The following is a 23,469-nucleotide window of genomic DNA, read 5'->3' on the forward strand; positions in this document are numbered from 1 at the left end:
AATTAGCCAGTCCTCTGTATTTCCAAGGGGAAATAAAAGTTGATAAAGAAGTCAAAGTTGGAATGAAAATTTCCCTAAGAGTGTTGTAAATAAAACACTCTAAAACCAAAAGTCTGGTAGAAGTTGTGTCATGGATAACCTGAGAATGAAGGGAGATGTTGTGGAGACAGTTATAAGTATGTTGGCAGCATGGTTTGGGGTACATGTGTGTAGACAATCATAAGTATTCTGCAAACAGTAACCATTCTGTTAACCAGGCAAGGACCCAACGATAGATAAAGGTAAAGGGTCCCAAACTTTCTAAGAGATCATCAAGGGTACTCAGCAACTCTGGATCCTAGATTGCTGAGGAGCACACTCAGGATGGAATAGCAGAGGTGTCCTGACACTAAGGGACTACAAAAGGGATCAGACACTTTGGGAGGAAACAGCCTGGTTTCAGGTGAACCAAGGAACTTGCAACAGTCTTACAAACACAGAGAAAAAACAGCGACCATCAGTTGATGAGGGCAAGAATCTACAAAGGACACAGGATCACCCCACGTCCTAAATTCTCCGGGACAGTCTCACTTCCAAGTATTTTGTTGTACTGTCCATATAATACAATATTCCTGAATGTGCATTTGGTGGATTATTACTGAAAGGATCAATTCAGTAGACATTAAAATATACATCTGCTACTGGGAAAAGAAGATGTGCAAAAGAGAAAGATGCCCACAGTGTTGAGTTTAGGGAACAAGCTGGTTAGAACAAAACACTGGGTACAATTCAACCTGACGTTTAAAGATATGTATACATGTCTGCAGATATAGAAAAGATTGTTGAAGGAGTTATAGCGCTACAGTGTTAATGAAGTTTGTTTCTGACTAATGAAATTATAAGTGATTTTCATTTTCTCCTGTGTACATCTTGTGTTCATTGAATGGTTTTTGTAGTTAGCATCATTTAATTTTCTAATGAAAAAAATGGAGATATTTTCATTTTGGTAATACAAAAAAAAAAAAGATTGAATGTTGTAAAAGATGAAGAATCACAATTATTTGTGGAAGTCGATCCACATCTCTACCTGCCCAGACCTAAGCCTGTGAGCACAGGCTTCCCAGATGTGTTAGAACATAACACTGATACACTAGGGTGTCATGGCAATGAATGTTTCGCTCCCCTGGGGTTTCAAGTTTTCCCTTTCTTATCAAAATGCTCACCTTTAGAGATTTACAATAGAAATTATCATTCATTAGCTTTAAAACAATTTTAAACAGCCCTATCTGGCTTAGCTCAGTGGATAGAACATCGGCTTGCGAACTGAAGAGTACCGGGTTTGATTCTGGTCAAGGGCACATGCCCTGGTTGCGGGCTTGATCCCCAGTGGGGGACATGCTGGAAGCAACCAGTCCATGATTCTCTCTCATCATTGATGTTTCTATACCTCTCTCACTCTCCCTTCCTCTCTGAAATCAATAAAAATATATTTAAAAAACAAAACGATTTTAAACATATCCTGGCTTTCCTTCCTCCACTTTCTTTTCTTCTCATGATCAGAGCTTTGCAGGTTAAACAGCTGCTACACTAATAATCTACATTTCCTTATCTAAGGATTGGGGCACTTAGATAATTTTCTTTAAAAACACAGTCTATTATCAGGCCATAATTAGGTAGTTGGAGATGTGGCATTTACCTTTTCCTCTGTTGACCTGACCATATAGCTGTCCTGCTTCAGTGTGTGAATGCTAGTCTTGGGGCAGATACACCTGGATTTAAGAGGTGGGCTGGCAGCACCCAGTGCATCTGGAACGTTTGCAGTATTCCTTGGAAGATGCAGTAACACAAGACGCAATGAGACCAAAAGGAAATGATATAAACTCAGGACAGGTTCCTAAAGAGAAAGAGCAAAGCTCTCTCCCACTACTCGTCTTGATAAAACCCCTTCTCTTTTTTTAATAGGATGTGATAGGAAGACCAGCGATGACTGCTATCTCTAACTTAGGTACCTGGGTGGGTAAGCACTCAGCAGAGGGGACACTGATTAAGGAGCAGGTTTGGGGAGGTGAGTGAAGATGATGAGCTTTGGGACATGCTGAGTTTGAGACTCCTATGGGACATTCAAATGGAGATGTCTGGAAGGCTGTTGGATGTGTGGTCTGTAGCTCCAGATAAGGTCTGGGAGGCATCAGAAGGCAGTGAAAGCAGAATCCACAGGGCTGGTTGAGATCATAACCACACAGAATGAGAACAGAAGAGGATCCTGCATGGAAATCTAATGAGCCCCAACATTGATGAGCAGAAGACAAAGACCCTACAAAGGAGATTGGGAAGGAACTGCTGATGTTTTAGGCCAGGGGTGGGCAACCTTTTTGTGAGTGCGTGTCAAAACCAGCAAAATCTCTGACTCAAAATTCTTCTGCATGCCAACCCTAATTTTTTGAGAACATGTTACGCCTACTTGATTTCTCTTAAGGTGTACGTATGTGAAGAACCTTGAAGAAATAATAAAATTCATTCGAGCAACAAAAACACAGTATATGATGATGAAAAATACATTTCTTTTTAATGTATACATGTACACTGATGGTCCAACAGAAAACTTTATGACTCCGTTTGATATTATCAGTGGGACTTTTGCTGCTGCATCACTGATGACAGAGATTTTACATCAGGTTCATATTTTGTGACCTTCAGAGATATGCACGAGTTACTGCTTTCATCCGTCAGGCTACTCCTATTAAGAGACTTAACAAAATTCATCACTGAGAACAAAGATTCACAAGCGTATGTGGATGAAAACATGGAGAGTAATGCTGTTGCAAAGGTTTTTAAACAGAAAACATTTTCTGGAATGGCATTCCAAGTCCCCAATAGTTCGTTTTCAACACTTCTCTCTGGTACTCCTAATTGCTTTTTTTCAATGTTTTCCAAGTCAACTCTTAGGTCAATAAATTTCTGCTTCCAAATTGAGCTACTCTGAAATTCCATCAACTGGATTTCAAAGTCAGTCATGTCTATCCATGAAAACATTTTTAAGTTTAGTTCCTCCAGTTTCATGCTATCTGGAAACTTCATGAATTTTGCTGTCTCTTCCAGTTCTCTGAATTTCACAAATCTTGAGAAGAACTGCTCAATAGTTGACTTTATGATGTTTAAAAACAGCTTTTGAAGGCTTTCACAGTCTGTTCTGTCATCTTTTGGGAGGTCTTTGATGTGCCTCTTGAGGTGGGAAATATCTAAATCTCTCACCATCGAAGGAAGGAGCTCGTCTCTGCGAGGAGCTGTGATGGTGTTGAGTTTGCGGCGGGAGCCGACCGAGACGCAGCGGTCGCGGCCATGAAGGTGGGGGAGTGGTGCTAAGGATCAAGTACACTGTTTTAGAAAAAGAAAACAAAACCCAAACATGAGGAAGGCGGGTGCCACATCTATGTGGGCTTCATGCTGTGGACTGCTAAATGAAGTCATGGGAACCGGAGCTGTCAGGGGCCAGCAGGCAGGATTCGCCGGAAGTACCGGTCCATTCAGATTTACGCCAAACTCTGATTTTTCCACTACTTACCCACCAGCACCTACAGAAGGGCCTAATATAGTTTGCAAAGCCTGTGAACTTTCATTTTCAGTCTTCAGAAAGAAGCACATATGTTGTGACTGCAAGAAGGATTTTTGCTCTGTTTGCTCAGTCTTACAAGAAAATCTTCGTAGATGTTCCACCTGTCACTTATTACAAGAGACGGCCTTTCAGCGCCCTCAGTTAATGCAACTGAAAGTGAAGGATCTGTGGCAATATCTCATTCTTAGAAACATACCCACTGATACCTGTTGAGAGAAAGAAGACTTGGTAGATTTAGTGCTGTGCCACCATGGGCTGGGCTCTGAGGACGACCTGGACACCAGCAGTCTGAATTCCTCAAGGTCCCAGAATTCTAGTTTTTTTACACATTCATTTTTTTCAAACTATACAGCCCCCTCTGCTACCATGTCTTCATTTCAGGGAGAACTAATGGGTAGAGACCGGACCTTAGGATCTGGAGCCTTGGCACAGGTACAGAGTGAAACAGCATCAGCAAACACAGATGATGATGACAATAATGATGATGATGATGATGAAGAAGAAGACAACTTGGAGGAATAGGTGCCTGGCATCTCCAAGAAGAGACTGAGAGCTTCGCTGTCTGACCTGTCAAGCCTTGAAGATGTGGAAGGGATGAGCGTGCGCCAGCTGAAGGAAATCCTGGCTCGGAATTTTGTCAACTATTCTGGCTGTTGTGAAAAATGGGAGCTGGTAGAGAAAGTAAACCGCTTATACAAAGAGAATGAAGAAAACCAAAAGTCATATGGTGAGCGGCTGCAGCTGCAGGAAGAGGAAGATGACAGCCTGTGCCGGATCTGCATGGATGCTGTCATCGACTGCGTCCTGCTCGAGTGTGGGCACATGGTCACCTGCACCAAGTGCGGCAAGCGTATGAGTGAGTGTCCCATCTGCCAACAATATGTGGTGCGCGCTGTGCACGTGTTCAAGTCCTGAAGTAGACGCTCTTCCCGATAGGACATTCGCCCCCAAGCTTGAACCCAGACATTTCCGTGCACAGAAGGGACTGGAAACTTACTGTTCAAAAGTTGAAGTTATTTTTTAAAATTATTTTCACTACTAACTGGGAACAAAGATTCATAGTAAGTTACGGCAACACTGGTCTGTGCCATACGCCTGTCAGCCTGTGGACATGCTGTTTCCCAGGTTCAGCCCGGCTTCATCACACGTCTGTGATCAGTAACTGCTGAAGTCAGATTGCTGATGGCATCAGCTACTCTCCCTTTGGAGGACATTTTTCTTCTCCGTTCTTCTGTTTTTAGCTTAAACTACTCAGATGTTTGAAACTTCTGTTTGGATGAGATCACTGTCCACAACTGACCAACATGGTACATGCTGAGCAGTGGTACCTCTGAATGTTCACTTTATTAGTCATGGATATTTTAAATGCTACTATTTGATGAATGTAAGTTTCCACATTGTTGCTATTTCTGAATTTAAACTTCATTGAGAACACTGACATTTATCTATATAGTCAACTGCCAGCGCCTTAGAGACTAATAACATGTCCATTTCTGTTCAGGTACAGCTTTTTATAGCAAGGGCTACATCTAGCTTCTTCACTAGAGAAAAGTGTGTGTTAAATTCTTTACTAATGTGTAATTGGTTTACACTGTTTTGTATAGTGAAAGTGTATTTTCAGTGCTACTGCTAGCTAATTTGAACTTTAGGAATAAAATTAGATTTTCAAATAAATAAATAAATAAATAAATCTCTCACCATCCACATCCCTCTTAAAGACTTCCAGTTTTTTTAAAAAACCTTTATGTAACCAAGTATCACATCAAGTGTCTTGCCAGTTCCTTGTAACTTAACATTTATGTCATTCAAATGTTCACAAAAATTGTAAATGGAAGGTTATAAGAGAGTGTTTCAGGTGTCAGCAAAAGTTACTGGCGTGCCATCTTTGGAACGTGTGCCAGGGGTTGCCCACCCCTGATTTAGGCTAATGTGAATGTTACTGTCAAAATATCTTACAATATTTCCAAATCTGAACAGTGCAAATAGAGACACTGAGATCATTTTGTTAATTTCATCTAACTGCAGTATACATAAATGTCATATTTGAAGACATGATTTTGGAGGCTTTTCACAAAAGAAATAGCAGTACTAATAAACAAATGAAAAGTTATTCAGTCTCACTAACAGACATGGAAGTAAAAAATACATCAAATTAGCCTTTGGAGGAAGTCACTGTTTGTATGGTTTATTACGTATATCACTTGGAACTGACAAGGATGCAGTGAGACAGGCCCTCTCACCACAGCTGGTTGAACTACATAGAAAGGAATTTAGATAAACCTATTGAGCACCATAAAAATCTTTACACCCTTTGGCCGTGCAAGTCTACTTTTTGGATTTACTCATATGCAATTAATGACATTTATGTGAAGAACTTATGTAAAAAGATTTCTTCTACAGTAGTATTCATAAAAACAATAGTTTTTAAATCTGAATGTATAGTTTTATAGGAATAATTAAATTGTGCTATGCAATATTTATATGATGGAATAAATGTTATGCAGTCTCTAGAAATCATGTTTTGAATAATTAATTTCTAGAACAAGAAAATGTTTAGTATACAATACTACGTAAAATATGCATAATAATTCCAATTTATTATAAATACACACACAGACAGACACTGAAAAAGTAGTCTAAGGTAATAGTAGTTACCTGGTAATCATTAAATTGCAAATAAACCTATACTTTCTTCTTTAACATTTCTACATTTTCTCAACTTTCTACAATGCACATTGTAATTTTTATAATTTAAAATGTTATTTTATTATATTCTATTAATAAATATTATAGTCTAATAATATTTTCATTACTAAAACTTTTTATTTCAAAATACCTCTATTATCTTTAAGGACATTTTTATATCTCATAACTAGGAATTTTGGTTCTAGTTCCTACCTGATGTTGGCACTATTTCTATTTCACTGTTTTCAAAACAGAGGATAGCAGGGCAAAATGGATCAACATTGAAAGTTCCGACTAAATACTGGCGCCTATTCAGATCAAGGAAAATTTTAAATTATAACCCTATAAAGTTTACAGCTTGACAGAAAACTTTATATTGGTATTGACTATGACATGAAAATGAGGCATAAAGAGACATGGAGGTTGTATGTTAACTGTCTAAAGCTAGTCATTCTAAACTGTTAGAAAGTGATTTCTGATCACTTCCATCAGTTATCAGATGAAAGCCACATCTTTATCTGGGAAAAAAGACAACTTCATTATTTGGAAAAAAAACTTGAAACCTTTTTGAAAATGTTACTCTTTTTTTGTGTGTGTGTTTTATTGCTTAAAGTATTACAAAGGGTATTACATATGTGTCCTTTTTTTCCCCGCCCTTAACAATCCCCTGGCCTCCCCTACCCCCCAGTGTCTTATGTCCATTGGTTATGCTTATATGCATGCATACAAGTCCTTCGGTTGATCTCTTACCCCCTCCCTCCTGCCCCCCAACCCTCCCTGGCCTTCCTGCTGCAGTTTGACAATCAGGTTGAGGCAGCTCTGCCTCTGTATCTATTATTGTTCATAAGTTTATAATGGTCTTTATTATCCCTGAATGAGTGAAATCATGTGGTATTTTTCCTTCATTGACTGGCTTATTTCACTTAGCATAATGCTCTCCAGTTCCATCCATGCCGTTGCAAATGGTAACAGTTCCTTCTTTTTTACAGCAGCATAGTATTCCATCGTGTAGATGTACCACAGTTTTCTTATCCATTCATCTACTGATGGGCACTTAGGCTGTTTCCAGATCTTAGCTATGGTGAATTGTGCCGCTATGAACATATGGGTGCACATATCCGTTCTGAACTCTCATTTTTGAAATTTTTCTTTATCATGCAATGATCTCCTTTAAGAAATCTGTGCCCTTGAACCTCATGCTAATGCAAATTCACTGGCTGATTGGAACACTGAGAAATTACAAGCAGAAGATTGAATGTACTTAAAGTTTACTGCTTGAAAAAAAAAAAGAAAGTATGTTAAATGATTATCTTAGATTGCTGCAATTGAGACATCATGTTTTTGATAAGCAATTATGTAGAATCAAGACACATTCACAGCCCTGGCTGGTGTAGCTCAGTTGATTGAGCACCATCCCATGTACCAAATGGTCTCAGTTTGATTCCCAGTCAGGGCACATGCCTGAGGTTGCAGGCTTAATCCCAAGCAGCTGATTGTTTTGCTCTCACATTGATGTTTCTCTCTCTCTAAAAATCAATTTAAAATCTTATTTTTTAAAAAGAGATTCACAAATGGGAAATATCTGTAATACTCACTACAACAAAATGAATTTTTTAAAAAAGAGAGAAATTCACAACCACTGTCTTTCTTAATGTTCCCAATGACTGGCTCAGAATTTTGCCACACATGCTTGATAAAAAGTCAAGAAAAATAAACCATTGGTTAAATATTTCATTCAAATATATTTGAGTATCAAAAAGGTCTCATCAATATCAACTATACATGAATGATAGAAATGGCAACTCAAATATTGTATTTATTATGTATATACTAGAGGCCCGGTGCACAAAAATTTGTGCACTCGGGTGGGTCCCTCAGCCCACCCTGTGCCCTCTCGCAATCTGGGGCCCCTTGGGGGCCCCTTCCCCTGGCTGCTGGCACCAGTTTTCCTCTGGTGCCCGGAACCCAGGCCTTCACTCTTTGCTGGGAGGGGCCCACACGGTGGGCGAGGGGCTTAGCTCTTTTAAAAATACTTCTGAATGTTTGGTAAATAACCCTGTAGGAATCTACTTTCTGAAACATGCTGGTTGTTAAGGGCTGATTTGGGTAATCAACAAAATGTATGTTAAAATCCTAATCCCCAGAACCTCAGAATGTACCTGTATATGGAGATAAGATCTTTAAAGAGGGGATTACATTAAATTGTGGCAGTTCCAGTGGGACCCTTAGCCCATCTCACTGAAGTCCTTATAAGAAGAGGAATGTTGGGGTCCAGCCCCAGCAGGTCCAGGGGTTCCCAAAGAAGGAATGACACAGAGGCAGCATTCAGGTTATCATCATAGCCAGGTTCTCTTTTTATTGTCCTGTTACATCTATATTTATACTATTTGATCCTATAAACATGCCTCTATAAGCTTTTTTTTTTTTTTGCATCGGGTCCATTTATTGGGGGGTCAGTCAAAGGGGGAGCTGGCTAGGGTGGGGTAGGGCAGCAGCTTGTCTGGCCCCCGAGAAACCCAACTTAAGTCCAGAGCCTAGAGGGCTTAGAAGCCAAAGTCTTCCTCCACCGTTATCTGCACGGGGCCCAGCTCCGGAGTCAGCGGGACTCCTGCCCAGTGCCCTTCCTATGGCACTCGCCGCCTCTTCCAACTGCTGGGCCCCTCGCCAGGGGCCGGGCTGCTGGCTTCTGTGGGCGCTGGCGTCCTCCTGGGCGGGGACAGCCCCTCTTTCTCTGGAGGCTCGTTCGCAGCGTTGCCTGGGTTGGGGGCGTCTCTGCCCTGGCTGCCCTCGTCCTCCAGTAAGATGGTGAACTGGCTGGCCCGGTAGTTGTCACCGTAGGAGTCCAGCACCTTCATGAAGAACCTCCGCTCCTGCTGGAGTCTCCATGTTATCCTCTATATCTGATGGAGCCTGTTCAGGACCCGCTCCTTCGCCTGCTCAATCTCCCTGCAGCGCCGATCCAGTGCCTGGTACTTCCTGCGATTGAGTTCCTGTTGGCCCCGCCCTTGCTGGCCTCAGGCTGCCTCCTTCTCTTCGTCTTGCTCCTGGAGGCTGGAGCTGCCCAGACCCCCAGACACGAACTCCACTTCAGTCTCAAGCTCGCTCTCCAGGATGTGACCACCTTCAGCGGAGGCAGCGCCAGCTCCTAGCCGGGAGGTGCTGAGAACTCCTCAAAGCCCACAGCTGCCATGGACCCCTCTCTCTGCTCCAGCTCCATTTCTCCCCGGCTCCCAACGCAGAACTTCCAACCTTGCAAGCCTCTAGTTTAAAGTGGCTTGCGAAACTACAGCCCATCCGATTTCACAGCCAGGCACCCAGGCCCTGGCCGCTAAGCCTCCTGGGAGTTGTAGTTCTCTATTTCCGGCTTGCCTCCCTCGCCCCACCCCCACCCCAGTCCCAAGTGAAAGGCCCTGCTGGCTGGTCTAACCCTGTGGCCAGGCATCTGAGTCACCTCGGGTCTTTATTCCTGTCCCGACACCACGCCATCTGACCATGGAGACTCTCCTCTTGCGAGGCCCCTGGGTCTCCTTCTGGGTCTCCTCAGCCCAGGTACTGGATCGCGTGCCCCAGCAGCGATACAGCCCTGGTGCCTGGGTCTCCTTCTGGGGCCTGGCTATATCGCCCCCGGACCGGATGGCGTGCCCCAGCTTCGACGCAGCCCCGGGCCCTGGGTCTCCTCAGCCTGGGCACTGGATTGCGTACCACAGCTGCAACTCAGCCCCGGGCCCTGGGTCTCCTTCTGGGGCCTGGCTGCGTCGCCCCTGGGGTCCAGATGGTGTCCCCAGGCAGCTATGCAGCCTGGCCTCTGGCCCCGCCTCTGGGTGTTCTCCCATCACTGGTGATCAGTGATCGGAGAAGCCAGGCAGACATCCGCCTCTTCCCTGCCCCACCCAGCTTCTCCCATTACTGGCCCAGGGCCGGCAAAGGCGGCCAGGTTCTCTTATCACAGAAGCTGGCAAGGGAGGCCTGGCTTCTCCGAGCAAAGGCAGCTCGGTTCTCTGGCTCTTGGCTGCGGCCTGGGTTTCCGATTGCAGTCAGCGGCAGGCAGCTTCTTCCCTCCTTCCCCTTTCGCCTCCCAGCATTGCGCCTATGTTGGCAGTTAACTGCCAATCTTAGTTGGCAGTTAATTTGCATATAGCCCTGATTAGCCAATGAAAAGGGTATCGTCGTACGCCAATTACCATTTTTCTCTTTTATTAGATAGGATACTTATGTTCACTTTCAAAACATTTCTTATTTCTTTTCAGAAAATGTAAGTCCTTAATTATCTCACTAAAATTTATTTAATTTATATAGCTTTTATGACTTTTCCTATGAAGTCCTAAATAAGAAAAATTTTATTGTTAGATCCTACATTCCAATTTTTTTCATAAAATATTACACAAAAGTATAGATAAAAATTAACTTTATAACAAAGTTCACAGCTAAAGTCAGTGAAGAACGAAAAAACAGTATGATGAATGAGTCAACTGATTAGCTAGTTGGGAAAAATTAATTTAGGTCTCCATCTCATGTCATTCATCAAAATAAGTATTAAAGAGCAGATAAGGGTGAGCAGCAGAAACGGGTAACATACAGCCCGAATAGGCAGAGGATTTTCAGCTGAGAGACTGTCTGCAGCTGGGAACGACCAAAAACCCCCAGAAAAAAAAGGACGGTTGGAGACTGCGGCTGAAACCTCTCTCGGTGCGCCAGCTAAGCAGCGGAGACTACACCATCTTGGGTGGCTGTTGCCGGCATCCAGAGATCAGCCACTAACCTGGAAACAAGGGATCTCAAGCAGCGTGACTGCCTGAACTCAGACGAGCACTGCTTCTTCTCACGGAAAGGTTAGACTTCCCCTAAAGGTGCGGTTTGCAATTCAGGTTGAATAGAGGACCGAGCACGCGGGGCGAAATCTGCGCCCCACAGAGTCCGCAGCCGTTGGGACCAGCATGACCCGCGAGTGGGGAAGGGGCCCCACAGGGCTGCTGGCAGAAGGGAACGCTAAAAATAAACCCATAGCTGGACTGGATGTAAAAAAAGCAGCCTTGGACTTTGCTTGGTGCCAGGAGCGAGTGGGCGCGCGCGCGCGGAGACTGTGCGCAGACCTGGAAGGTGGAGGCTTGCAAATTCGCACAACGTATCAGGCTCTTGTTACAGTTCCCCTTAGATCCGTGCGTTTGATTATTAAACCCAGTGCATGGGATTCCCCAGTTGGGGTCATTCGCAGAGCCTGTAGGAGAAGGTTCTTTTTGGGGAGCCTGGGAAACAGAGCGGGCAGTAATGATTGAAGAACCAGCTCTGGGCAGTAGACTTTCCCAAATCAGTTTTAAGTACCATAGAGAAAAAAAAAAAACCTACTGATAGAGAGGACGTATAGCCCCGGAGGTCAGTCCAAACACACTGCCACCCAGAGGCAAAGCCAAGAACTGTCTCTTCTGTGATCAAAAATAAAGGCAGTAAACCGGTTTGGCTCAGTGGATAGAGCGTCGCCTGCGGACTGAAGGGTCCCAGGTTCGATTCCGGTCAAGGGCATGTGCTTGGGTTGCGGGCACATCCCCAGTAGGGGATGTGCAGGAGGCAGCTGGTCGATGTTTCTCTCTCATCGATGTTTCTAACTCTCTATCTCTCTCCCTTCCTCTCTGTGGAAAATCAATAAAATATATTAAAAAATAATAATAAAATAAAATAAAGGCAGTCTGGTAAACAAATACAACCTGCCTTAAAATCAGGACTGTGGTTCACGGCACGGAGGGACAGTGTATCGCAGGGAAATTCGACACTCTCCTGAATGCCTGGCAGGACATAGGCGTGCCAAAAAGAAGAGTAGAAGATCTGAAGCACCTTCACTACTGCATATTTTTATATATTTTTTTAATTCTTTTTTCACCATTTCATTAAGAACCTATTTTATTATTTTTTTTTCATCACTTGATTTTACCTTTTTAATTACTACATTTTTAACCAGTATTATTGCTATCATTTTACCATTTTTTCAAGTGTCATTTTATTTATTTATTTATTATTTTTCTTTATTTTATTTTGGGATTAGTGTTCTAGACTCCATTTTCATCGTTCCATTAGCATCATTTCTCTCTATCTCACCTTTACCCTTAAGCCAAAACTCTCTTCCTCACTTTTCCCCTTTTGTTGTCCTGTTTCTCTTACCCTATTCCTGCTTTAGATTTTCCCTATTCCTTCTTTTACCCACTGTCTAAATTTCACCCTACTTATATATCTAATTTCCAATCCCTTGCTCTAAATCCATATACACCTCTCGCTTATCTTTCTTCACTATCCAATTTTTTCTCTCTCTCTCTCTCTCTCTCTGTCGTTTTGCTAGTGTTTGCTTGATTTTGAGTATATTGGGGGTTTTTATGCTTGTTTGGGAGATTGTTTTGTTTTTCATTTTCATTTTTCTGTTTTGCTTATTTTTTCTTTCTCTGGTTATTTTTGTGCTTCTGTTTTCCCTTGCCTTGCTTGATATTAGTGCGTGTTTGTAGTTTTCTTTAATCTCCAGGGATCTGCTGCTGGAATTCATTGAGATTAGTTGCGGTTCTCTTAGAGTTTTCTCCCCATACTAATAGCCTCTTCCCCACCTCTATTTCATTCTTTCTCTTACTTTTTTGTTTTTGTTTTGTCCGTTTGTTTTTTTCTTCTCTCCCTTTTCCCAATCTCATTTCAGCACTCCTTTTTGTTTTTTCTTTTTCTCTTTAATCTTTTTCTCTTTTTTCTTCTTTATCCCCCAAGTCTCTTCGCTCGGGTGGTCACCTTTATTTGGGGTTATTAATATCGTGAATACATTTTGTTCAGTACCTTGTACGTTGTGCCTTGTTGTGTTGTATTTTGTGCCTTTAAATCAACGCAGCAGAGAGAGAACTACATAACCAAACACCTGGAGAAGAGAGATCATGGTGAAACAAAGAACCAACCCACATATGAAAGAAAAACAGGCATCATCAGAAAAGGAAGTAAACGAAATGAAGGGAATGGAGGCAAGCAACCTGTCAGAGAAAGAATTCAGAGAAATGGTCATAAGGTGGATGAAAAGAATGGAAGACAAATTCAACAATATGTGTAGGAACCAAGAGGAAATGAAGAAAAACCAGGAAGAAATTAAAAATGACATCACTGCTATAAAGAACTCAATAGAAAGCATCAACAATAGACTAGAAGAAGCAGAGGACGTCTTAGCGAGCTAGAAGACAAGGTAGGAAAAAATACCCAAACAGAACATCTTCTAGAAAAAAATAAAATAAAAAGCAGGAGGAGAGACTAAGAGAACTCTGGGACAATGCTAAACGAAACAACATCCGAATAATAGGGGTACCAGAAGGAGAGGAAACTGAGCAAGGAATAGAAAACCTGTTTGAAAAAATAGTAACAGAAAATTTCCCTGATATAGGGAAGAAAAAACTCACACAAATCCAAGAAGCTCACAGAGTCCCAAACAAAAGGAACCCCAAAAGACCAACGTCAAGGTACATAATAATAAAATTGGCAAATACCAACAACAAAGCAAGAATCTTAAAAGCAGCCAGAGAGACAGAAAGTTACCTACAAAGGATCCCCCATCAGACTAGCGACCGATTTCTCAACAGAAACACATCAGGCAAGAAGGGAATGGAATGAAATATACAAAGTCATGCAAAGGAAGGGTCTGAATCCAAGAATACTGTACCCAGCGAGGCTATCAATCAAAATTGAGGGTCAAATCAGGAGCTTCACAGACAAAAAAGGTCCACGGGAGTTTATTACAACCAAGCCAGCAATGCAAGAAATGCTAAAGGGTCTGCTGTAAATAGAAAAAATAGGAAACAAAGAAGGAATGCAGCGGTAAAGAACAAAAAAGCGCCTAACAAGTATCTATCAATAATAACTTTAAATGTAAATGGATTAAATTCCCCAGTCAAAAGGCATAGGGTAAATGAGTGGATAAGAAAACATGACCCATATATCTGCTGTCTACAGGAAACCCACCTCAGAAAAAAAGACGCACACAGACTGATGGTGAAGGGATGGAAAAAGGTTTTTCAGGCCAATGGAACTGAAAAAAAAAAAGCCGGGGTAGCAATACTTATATCTGACAAATTAGATTTCAAAGTGAAGGACATAAAAAGAGATATAGAGAAGGCCACTTCATAATACTAAAGGGAGCAGTCCAACAAGAAGAAATAACTCTGTAAATATATATATATGCACCCAATATAGGAGCACCCAAATACGTAAGAAATATTCTGGAGGAGATCAAGGGAGAGATTGACAGCAATACAATCATAGTAGGGGACCTTAACACCCCATTATCACCACTGGACAAATCCTCTAAACAGAAACTCAGCAAAAAAACATCAATCCTAAATGTCTCACTAGATCAGATGGAATTAATTGACATCTTCAGAACATTTCACCCCAAAGCCACAGAATATACATTCTCCTCAAGTGCACATTTGTCATCTTCAAAGATAGACTATATATTGGGTCACAGACAAAGTCTCTTCAAATTCAAGAAAATTGAAATCATATCAAGCATCTTCTCAGACCACAAAGGCATAAAACTGGAAATCAACTACAACAAAAACAATCCAGAAAAATCAAACACATGGAGACTAAATAGCATGCTATTAAACAACAACTGGGTTACCAGTGAGATCAAAGAAGAAATAAAAGACATCATGGCAACAAATGACAATGAAAACACAACAACCCAAAACCTATGGGACACAGCAAAAGCAGTCTTGAGAGGGAAGTTCATAGCTCTACAAGCCTACTGCAAGAAACAAGAAACAATGAGAATAAATGACCTAATTCTACAACTCGAAGAGTTAGAAAGAGAGCAACAAAAAAAGCCCACTGTAAGCAGAAGGAAGGAAATAACAAAGATCAGAGCGGAGATAAACGACATAGAGACCTAAAAAACAATACAAAAGATCAACAAAACCAAGAGCTGGTTCTTTGAAAGGATAAAGAAGATTGATACACCTCTAGCCAGACTCAACAAGAAACAAAGAGAGAGGACCCAAATAAACAAAATCAGAAATGAAAGAGGAGAAATAACAACAGACCCCATAGAAATACAAAGGATTGTTAGAAAATACTATGAACAACTCTACTCCAACACACTAGACAACCTGGAGGAAATGGACATATTCCTAGGAAAATACAACCTTCCAAAACTTAACCAGGAAGAATCTAAAAATCTCAATAGGCCAATAACTATGGAGGAAATCGAAGCAGTAATCAAAAAGCTTCCAGCAAACAAAAGCCCGGGGCCAGATGGCTTCACAGGGGAGTTTTACCAAACATTCAAGGAAGACCTAAAACCTATTCTCCTCAGACTATGTCAAAAGATCCAAGAGGAAGGAGCACTTCCCAGCTCATTCTATGAAGCCAACATCACCCTAATCCCAAAACCAGATAAAGACAATACAATGAAAGAGAATTATAGGCCAATATCCCTCATGAACATAGATGCCAAAATCCTCAACAAAATCCTAGCAAATCGGATCCAGCAGTACATCAGAAAGATCATACACCATGACCAAGTTGGATTTATCCCAGGGATGCAAGGATGGTACAATATCCGCAAATCAATAAATGTGATACATCACATAAACAAATTGAGAGAAAAAAACCACATAGTCATATCAATTGATGCAGAAAAAGCATTTGACAAAATCCAACACCCTTTCTTGATAAAAACTCTCAGCAAGATAGGAATTGAGGGATCATACCTCAACATAATAAAAGCCATATATGACAAACCCACAGCCAACATCATAATCAATGGGCAAAAACTAAAACCATTCCCCCTAAAAACAGGAACAAGACAGGGATGCCCCCTCTCACCACTCCTGTTCAACATAGTACTGGAAGTACTAGCCATTGCGATCAAACACGAAGAAGAAATAAAAGGCATCCAGATTGGAAAAGAAGAAGTAAAACTGTCCTTATTTACAGATGACATGATACTGTACATACAGAAACCTAAAGACTCCATCAAAAAATTATTAGACTTAATAAATGAATTCGGCAATGTAGCAGGATACAAAATTAATGCTAAGAAATCCATGGCATTTCTTTACACCAATAGTGAACTTACAGAAAGTGAAACTACAGAAGCAATCCCATTTACCATTGCACCAAAAAAATTAAAATACCTAGGAATAAACTTAACTAAGAAGGTAAAAGACTTATATGCCAAAAACTACAGGAGACTGAAAAAAGAGATAGAGGAAGACATAAACAGATGGAAGAACATACCGTGTTCATGGATTGGTAGAATCAACATCATCAAAATGTCCATACTACCCAAAGCAATTTATAGATTCAATGCAATCCCCATTAAATTACCAACAGCATATTTCACAAATCTAGAACGAACGTTCCAAAAATTCATCTGGAATAAAAAACGACCCCGAATAGCTGCAGCAATCCTGAGAAAGAACAAAGTGGGTGGGATCTCAATACCAGATATCAAACTGTATTACAAAGCCACTGTTCTTAAAATAGCTTGGTACTGGCACAAGAACAGACATATAGATCAATGGAATAGAATTGAGACCCCAGAAATCAACCCAAACCACTATGCCCAATTAATATTCAACAAAGGAGGCAAGAGCATACAATGGAGTCAAGACAGTCTCTTCAATAAATGGTGTTGGTAAAATTGGAAAGATACATGCAGAAAGATGAAACTAGACCACTAACTCACACCATACACAAAAATAAACTCAAAATGGATAAAAGACTTAAACGTAAGACGGGAAACCATAAAAATACTAGAGGAATCCACAGGCAGCGAAATCGCAAACATATGCCGAAGGAATTTCTTCTCTGATAATGCTCCTAGGGCAATGGAAACTAAAGAGAAAATAAACAAATGGGACTATATCGAAGTAAAAAGCTTTTGCACAGCAAAGGAAACCATCAACAAAAGAAAAAGAAGACCCACTACATGGGAGAACATATTTGCCAATGATACCACCGAAAAGGGTTTAATTTCCAACATTTACAGGGATCTCATGAAACTTAACAAAAGGAAGATAAACAATCCAATAAAAAAATGGGCAACGGACCTAGATAGACACTTTTCGAAAGAGGACATACAGAAGGCCGAAAGACATATGAAAACCTGCTCAAAGTCACTAATTATACGAGAGATGCAAATCAAAACGACAATGCGTTATCATCTCACACCTGTCAGAATGGCTATCATCAACAAATCAACAAACAACAAGTGTTGGAGAGGATGTGGAGAAAAAGGAACCCTTCTGCCATGCTGGTGGGAATGCAGACTGGTGCAGCCACTGTGGAGAACAGTATGGAGCTACCTCAAAAAACTAAAAATGGAACTCCCATTTGACCCAGTGATCCCACTACTAGGAATATATCCCAAGAAACCAGAAATGCCAATCAGAAAGGATATATGCACCCCTATGTTCATAGCAGCACAATTCACCGTAGCTAAGATTTGGAAACAGCCTAAGTGCCCATCAGCAGATGAGTGGATTAGAAAACTATGGTACATATACACAATGGAATACTATGCTGCAGTAAAAAAGAAGGAACTCTTGCCTTTTGCAACAGCATGGATGGAACTGGAGAGCATTATGCTAAGTGAAATAAGCCAGTCAGAGAAAGATAAATACCACATGATCTCACTCATTTGTGGATTATAGAGAACAACATAGACTGATGAAAAGGGACAGATCCAAAGACTGAGAAACAGCCATCAGGCTATCAATCCCCAGAAGGAAAGTAGGGGAGGGCGGGGGTAAGGGGAAGAGATCAACCGAAGGACTTGTATACATGTATATAAGCCAAACCAATGGACATGGACAACAGGGGGATGGGAGCATGAGTGTGCTGGGCGGGGGGGGGGGGGGGGGGGGTGGTTGGGGGTTAATGGGGGGGATGAGTACACATTTGTAATACCTTAACTAATAATAATAAAAATAAGTATTAAAAAATTCAAAATGTCGGGGACAAGAAACCAAGATGGCAGCATAGGTAAACACCAAAATTGCTGCCTCATACAACTTCAAAAATACAACAAAAAGACAAAACGGACATCATCCAGAACTACAGGAAGGCTGGCTCAGTGGAAATTCTACAACTAGAAGGAAAGAGAAAAGCACACTGAGAGTGAGGAGCTGCGGAAGTAAAGTTCAAAGGTACGGAGGCTCGAGCGCATGCGGAAAGGGACTGGTACCTGAGGACATGGCTGTCTTTTTGAATCTCGAGGGAGTCACAAGCTCCCGACGGCTCTGAACTCCAGTTCCCGGAAGTCTCTGGGGACCCAGGACTCATACGGGGAGAAACTGGACTATATGGCAGCGGGCAGAACTCTGTACTCGAGGGCGGCTTTCCCTCAGAGGTGCTTGCAGCAATTAAATTACCGGGACACTGAGACGCGGGGCCCCATAGGGCAGGGCTGAGGATCTGCCATACCTGCTTGCTCCAACCTGTTGATTCCTTGAGACCCCGCCTCACCCAGGCTGCAGCAGAGGCTTTTGCATATGAATGCCCTGGCCCTTTGCAACCTGAAAATTACCTAACAAATTACAGCTGGGCCAGACAGACCCAGAACTTCCAAGAGAAGGCCCAAGGACACACAGCAGCTTGCATTGCTTCACAGCTGGGCCTCATCTGGGCACCTCTAAACTCCAAAAAAGGAAGAGGAATCTGCAGATCTTTTCGTAGCTCCTGCTGGGTAACCTCAGGCAGAGACTAAATTAGCACTTCCTTAGATCCAAGAGCCAGTGGACCCAGTGGTCAGAGTGGGACCATCCAGATTACAACTCCTCAGATCCATAAGGGAAACACTCAGGAGGCAGACTCAGTGAGCACCAAAGCCCCACTGAAGCAAGTCTTGCCTCAGAAGGGTGTTTTCAGCACAGAAGTTCTCCCACTGCAGACACAGCTGATTCTCACTGCCAATTGGCCTGGAGGTCAATTCCTCCCAGTCATACCTACAACAATCAAGGCTTAACTACAACAAGACTGTGCACAAAGCCCACAAGGGGGTGCACCAAGAATGTCCATCTCAGGTAACTGGGGAGGCTGAGCCACTGGGCCCTATAGGACACCTAGCACACAAAACCACTCTACCAACACAGGGAAGCATAAAAAATGCAGAGACAAAGAAACAGGTCACAAATGACAGAAATGGAGGAAAGCAAACGACTGGATATAGAGTTCAAAACCATGTTTATAAGGTTTTTCAAGAATTTTCTGGAAACCACCAATAATTTTAGTGAGACCCTGGAGGATATGAAAAAGGACCAACTAGAAATTAAGCATACACTGACTGAAATAAAGAATAATATACAGAGATCCAACAACAGACAAGAGGATCCCAAGAATCATGTCAAAGATTTGAATTACGAAGAAACAAAAAATACCCAACCAAAGAAGCAGAAAGAAAAAAGAATCCAAAAATATGAAGATAGTGTAAGGAACCTCTGGGACAACTTCAAGCATACCAACATCAGAATTATAGGGGTGCCAGAAGAAGAGAGAGGGCAAGATATTGAAAACCTATTTGAAGAAATAATGACAGAAAACTTCCCCCACCTGGTGAAAGAAATAGACTTACAAGTCCAGGAAGTGCAGAGAACCCCAAACAAAAGGAATCCAAAGAGGACCACACCAAGACACATCATAATTAAAATGCCAAGAGCAAAAGACAAAGAGAGAATCTTAAAAGCAGCAAGAGAAAAAAAAGTCAGTTACCCACAAGGGCGTACCCATACGACTGTCAACTGATTTCTCAACAGAAACCATGCAGGCCAGAAGACAGTGGCAAGAAATATTCAAAGTGATGAATAGCAAGAACCTACAACCAAGATTACTTTATCCAGCAAAGCTATCATTCAGAATTGAAGGTCAGATAAAGAGCTTCACAGATAAGAAAAAGCTAAAGGAGTTCATCACCACCAAACCAGCATTATATGAAATGCTGAAAGGTATTCTTTAAGAAGAGGAAGAAGAAAAAGGAACTCTTACCATTTGCCACAACATGGATGGAACTGGAGAGCATTATGCTAAGTGAAATAAGCTAGTCAGAGAAGGATAAATACCACATGATCTAACTCATTTGTGGAATATAATGAACAACATAAACTGATGAACAAGGTCTGATCCAGATACGGAGAGGCATTGATTGGACTGTCGGGCCTTGGAGGGAGGGGAAGGGAGGGTGGAGGTAGGGGGGAAAGATCAACCAAAGGACTTGTATGCAAGCATGTAGGCCTAACCAATGGACACGGACAACGGGGGGGTGAGGGCATGAGCGGGGGGGGGGGGGGATGGTAAAGTGGGGATAAGGACACATGTAATATCTTTTTTTTTAATTAATTAATTTATTTTTATTATTGCTTAGAATATTACATATGTCTCCTTCCCCCCCCCCCGCCCTTGACAATCCCCTGGCCTCCCATACCCCCCAGTGTCTTATGTCCATTGGTTATGCTTATATGCATGCATACAAGTCCTTTGGTTGCTCTCTTACCCACCCCCCTCCTGCCCTCCCACCCTCGCCGGCCTTCCTGCTGTAGTTTGACAGTCTGTTCGAGGCAGTTCTGCCTCTGTATCTATTTTTGTTCATAAGTTTATAATGGTTTTTATTAACCAGAAATGAGTGAGATCATGTGGTATTTTTCCTTCATTGACTGGCTTATTTCACTTAGCATAATGACACATGTGATATCTTAATAAAAAATATATTAAAGAAAATTAAAAATGTTAAGTGCTCGGGGAAAAAAATTTAAGAAAAAAGTTTTTATCTGCTCTTTAACTTCACTTAAAAAATGTAATTAGAAGGAAAATATGTAGATTGAAAACTTAATATCCTACCTGGTAATTGACCTAAGAAAGTAATCAGAGGACTTATGAGAGAAGAAAAAAAAATAGTACTAAAACATGAGAAATGTTCAACTTCACTAATATTCAAAGAAATACAAATTAAAACAAGGTACTAATTTTAGTCTCAACAATCTTTTTTACCTTTTTATAGACTAGTTTATTGGTCTTGAGGGAGAGAGAGAAACAGGGAGAGAGAGAGAGAAAAAAAAACATCGAAGTGAGAGCAAATTCATTGCCTCCGGAAAACTCCACCGGGTATCCAGCCTGCAACCAAGGCCTGTGCCCTTCACCAGGAATCCAATCCATATGCTAATGGTGCACTGGATGACACCCAAGCAACTGAGCCACATCAGTCAGGACCCAAAGATCTTTTAAAGTGACAAAAATATATTTTGGTGAAATTTATGTGAAAAAAAGCACCCTCATTTACTGCTGATTTAGGCTGTAAATTGATACACTCTTTCTAAAAACCCAATTAGCAACAGAAAATGAGCCATAAAATGCTCACGCCCTTTGGTATAATAATCTCTTTCCAGAAATCTTAAGGAGACAATCTAAAATAAGGACAAATATTTATACACAAAAATGTTCATTACAGTATTAATGGATAATAGCAAAAACTTAAAATAAAATTAATTTATAGAAATTATTTCGAGTTGCTTCATTAAATTACTGTATGTTTACAGGATGAGTAATAGCATGATGTCATTAAAAATTCTCTTTACAAAGAATTTTTAAATTATACAAAAATGCCTATGATATAAAGTTACATAACAGAATTCAAAATTATACCCCTGTAGCATGACATTTAAAAGTTTTATAATATGCAAAAACATAAAATTTCTACTAACCCGCTTGTTTTACACTATCATCAGAAAATGGCTAGATCCTCACTGAATTTGGAGGGTGCATGTGGAGTCCTCTAATCTAAAATACACGCTGTGTGGGGTGCGAAGAATTAAGCAGTCACTCTCCAGAAAGAACCACTCAAAACTTGAGCAACTGTATATGGCTTGTTCAAAGGAAGTAACAGCAGGAACTTACTGAATAGTCATTACTGACTCCTCTGAGATACAAAGGGCTGGCCAGTAAAATATGCACTTGCATACACATTACAACAGGCTAAAAGGAAATATCTTAAAATATTAACAATGGTTTTCTGAGTAGATACTCTAGGCCTTTGCTAATATATTAGCCACTATACACATGTGACTACTTACATTTAAACTGAAATTAAACACCACCGAAAACCCTTTCCTTCAGTCGCACTAGAAGCTCAATAGCCACATGTAGCTAGTGGCTACTTTGGACAGCAAAGATACAGAGCATTCCTATCATCACAAAAGTTCTTTTGAACAGTTCTATTCTAGAAGACTTCATATGATCTTTATACTTTTTCCAAGTGTATTACAATATGCATTGTAGCAGAGTCCTCTTATGAACAGAAATAAAATGTGGGGGAGTGGGGGAATCAGGTTAGGAGAGGAAACACATTAGAGGTGCAGAGAACATATTCTCTAGGGAGAACCCAGGGATATAGTACTCTGGAGAAAAGCAGGACACAGGCATGCTGGGGAAGCATAGGAATGGCTAGAAAGAGACATGGGAATAATAGACATTCCTTGTAAACGAAAAAAGGACACAGAAATTCCAACAGCAGGGGTGGGGAAGGCAGCAATTATAGCAAGAAGTCACAGGTTCTTATCTCTCCCACTCACCAGCCATTATAGTTGCTGACCGCTGAGCTGGTCCAAAAGGACATTTTCCCCGGCCACTCTCAATTCCTTCAACCTGCTGGAAATTGAACACGGCCTAGAGACCAGAAGAGGGCAATTGGTTTAGGGGTCATAGGGTTCCTGATGAAAATCACAAAGATTTTCAGATGAAGGAAAAGCCCAATTCCCATTCCTCTGCTACCATCCCCATATTCCCAGTCCTGCCCAAATGCCAATCCTGCATTTCCCATCTCTGCCATCCCTTTTTCATCAGGTTATTCTTCTTCCTTCAATCCCCTAATACCCAACCACCACATGCTCTAATGAAGGAGCACCTAAGATGGCCCTAGATGACACGGAGAGGTTGAACGGGAGATCTTTCCTCTGAAATGCTGACTTGTAGGGTTTGCAACTGGATGGAGAATGTGCTACAGAGCAGGCCTGCTGAAGTCTGAAGCCCTTCAGAAGATTAAAGAAGAGACTGATACAGGTCAATCTGAAGCCCAGGAATCTAAAAGAAGGGCCATCCTTTCCCCACACCCACCCCAAGGATAAAAGATAGCACCAGAGCCAAGGATACAGAGAAGGGGGAAGAGAATCTGCTTCAGCTCAAGTCAGAATTTGAGGATT

At 41.4% G+C, this 23,469-nt stretch overlaps 1 protein-coding gene and 1 pseudogene across 1 annotated transcript in view; one reads left to right on the plus strand and one right to left on the minus strand.

The window, feature by feature from the left end:
- Positions 1 to 23,469, minus strand: part of LOC132213172 (semaphorin-4F-like) — a 52,939-nt gene that overhangs the window by 21,243 nt on the left and 8,227 nt on the right. The window contains 1 exon segment of the mRNA XM_059659335.1: positions 22,843 to 22,936. Within this exon segment, the coding sequence (XP_059515318.1) occupies positions 22,843 to 22,936 (94 nt within the window).
- LOC132213169 (E3 ubiquitin-protein ligase RNF34-like) lies at positions 3,242 to 5,278 on the plus strand (annotated as a pseudogene).

The sequence above is a fragment of the Myotis daubentonii genome, chromosome 12, assembly GCF_963259705.1.
Source record: "Myotis daubentonii chromosome 12, mMyoDau2.1, whole genome shotgun sequence".
Taxonomy (NCBI): Eukaryota; Metazoa; Chordata; class Mammalia; order Chiroptera; family Vespertilionidae; genus Myotis; species Myotis daubentonii.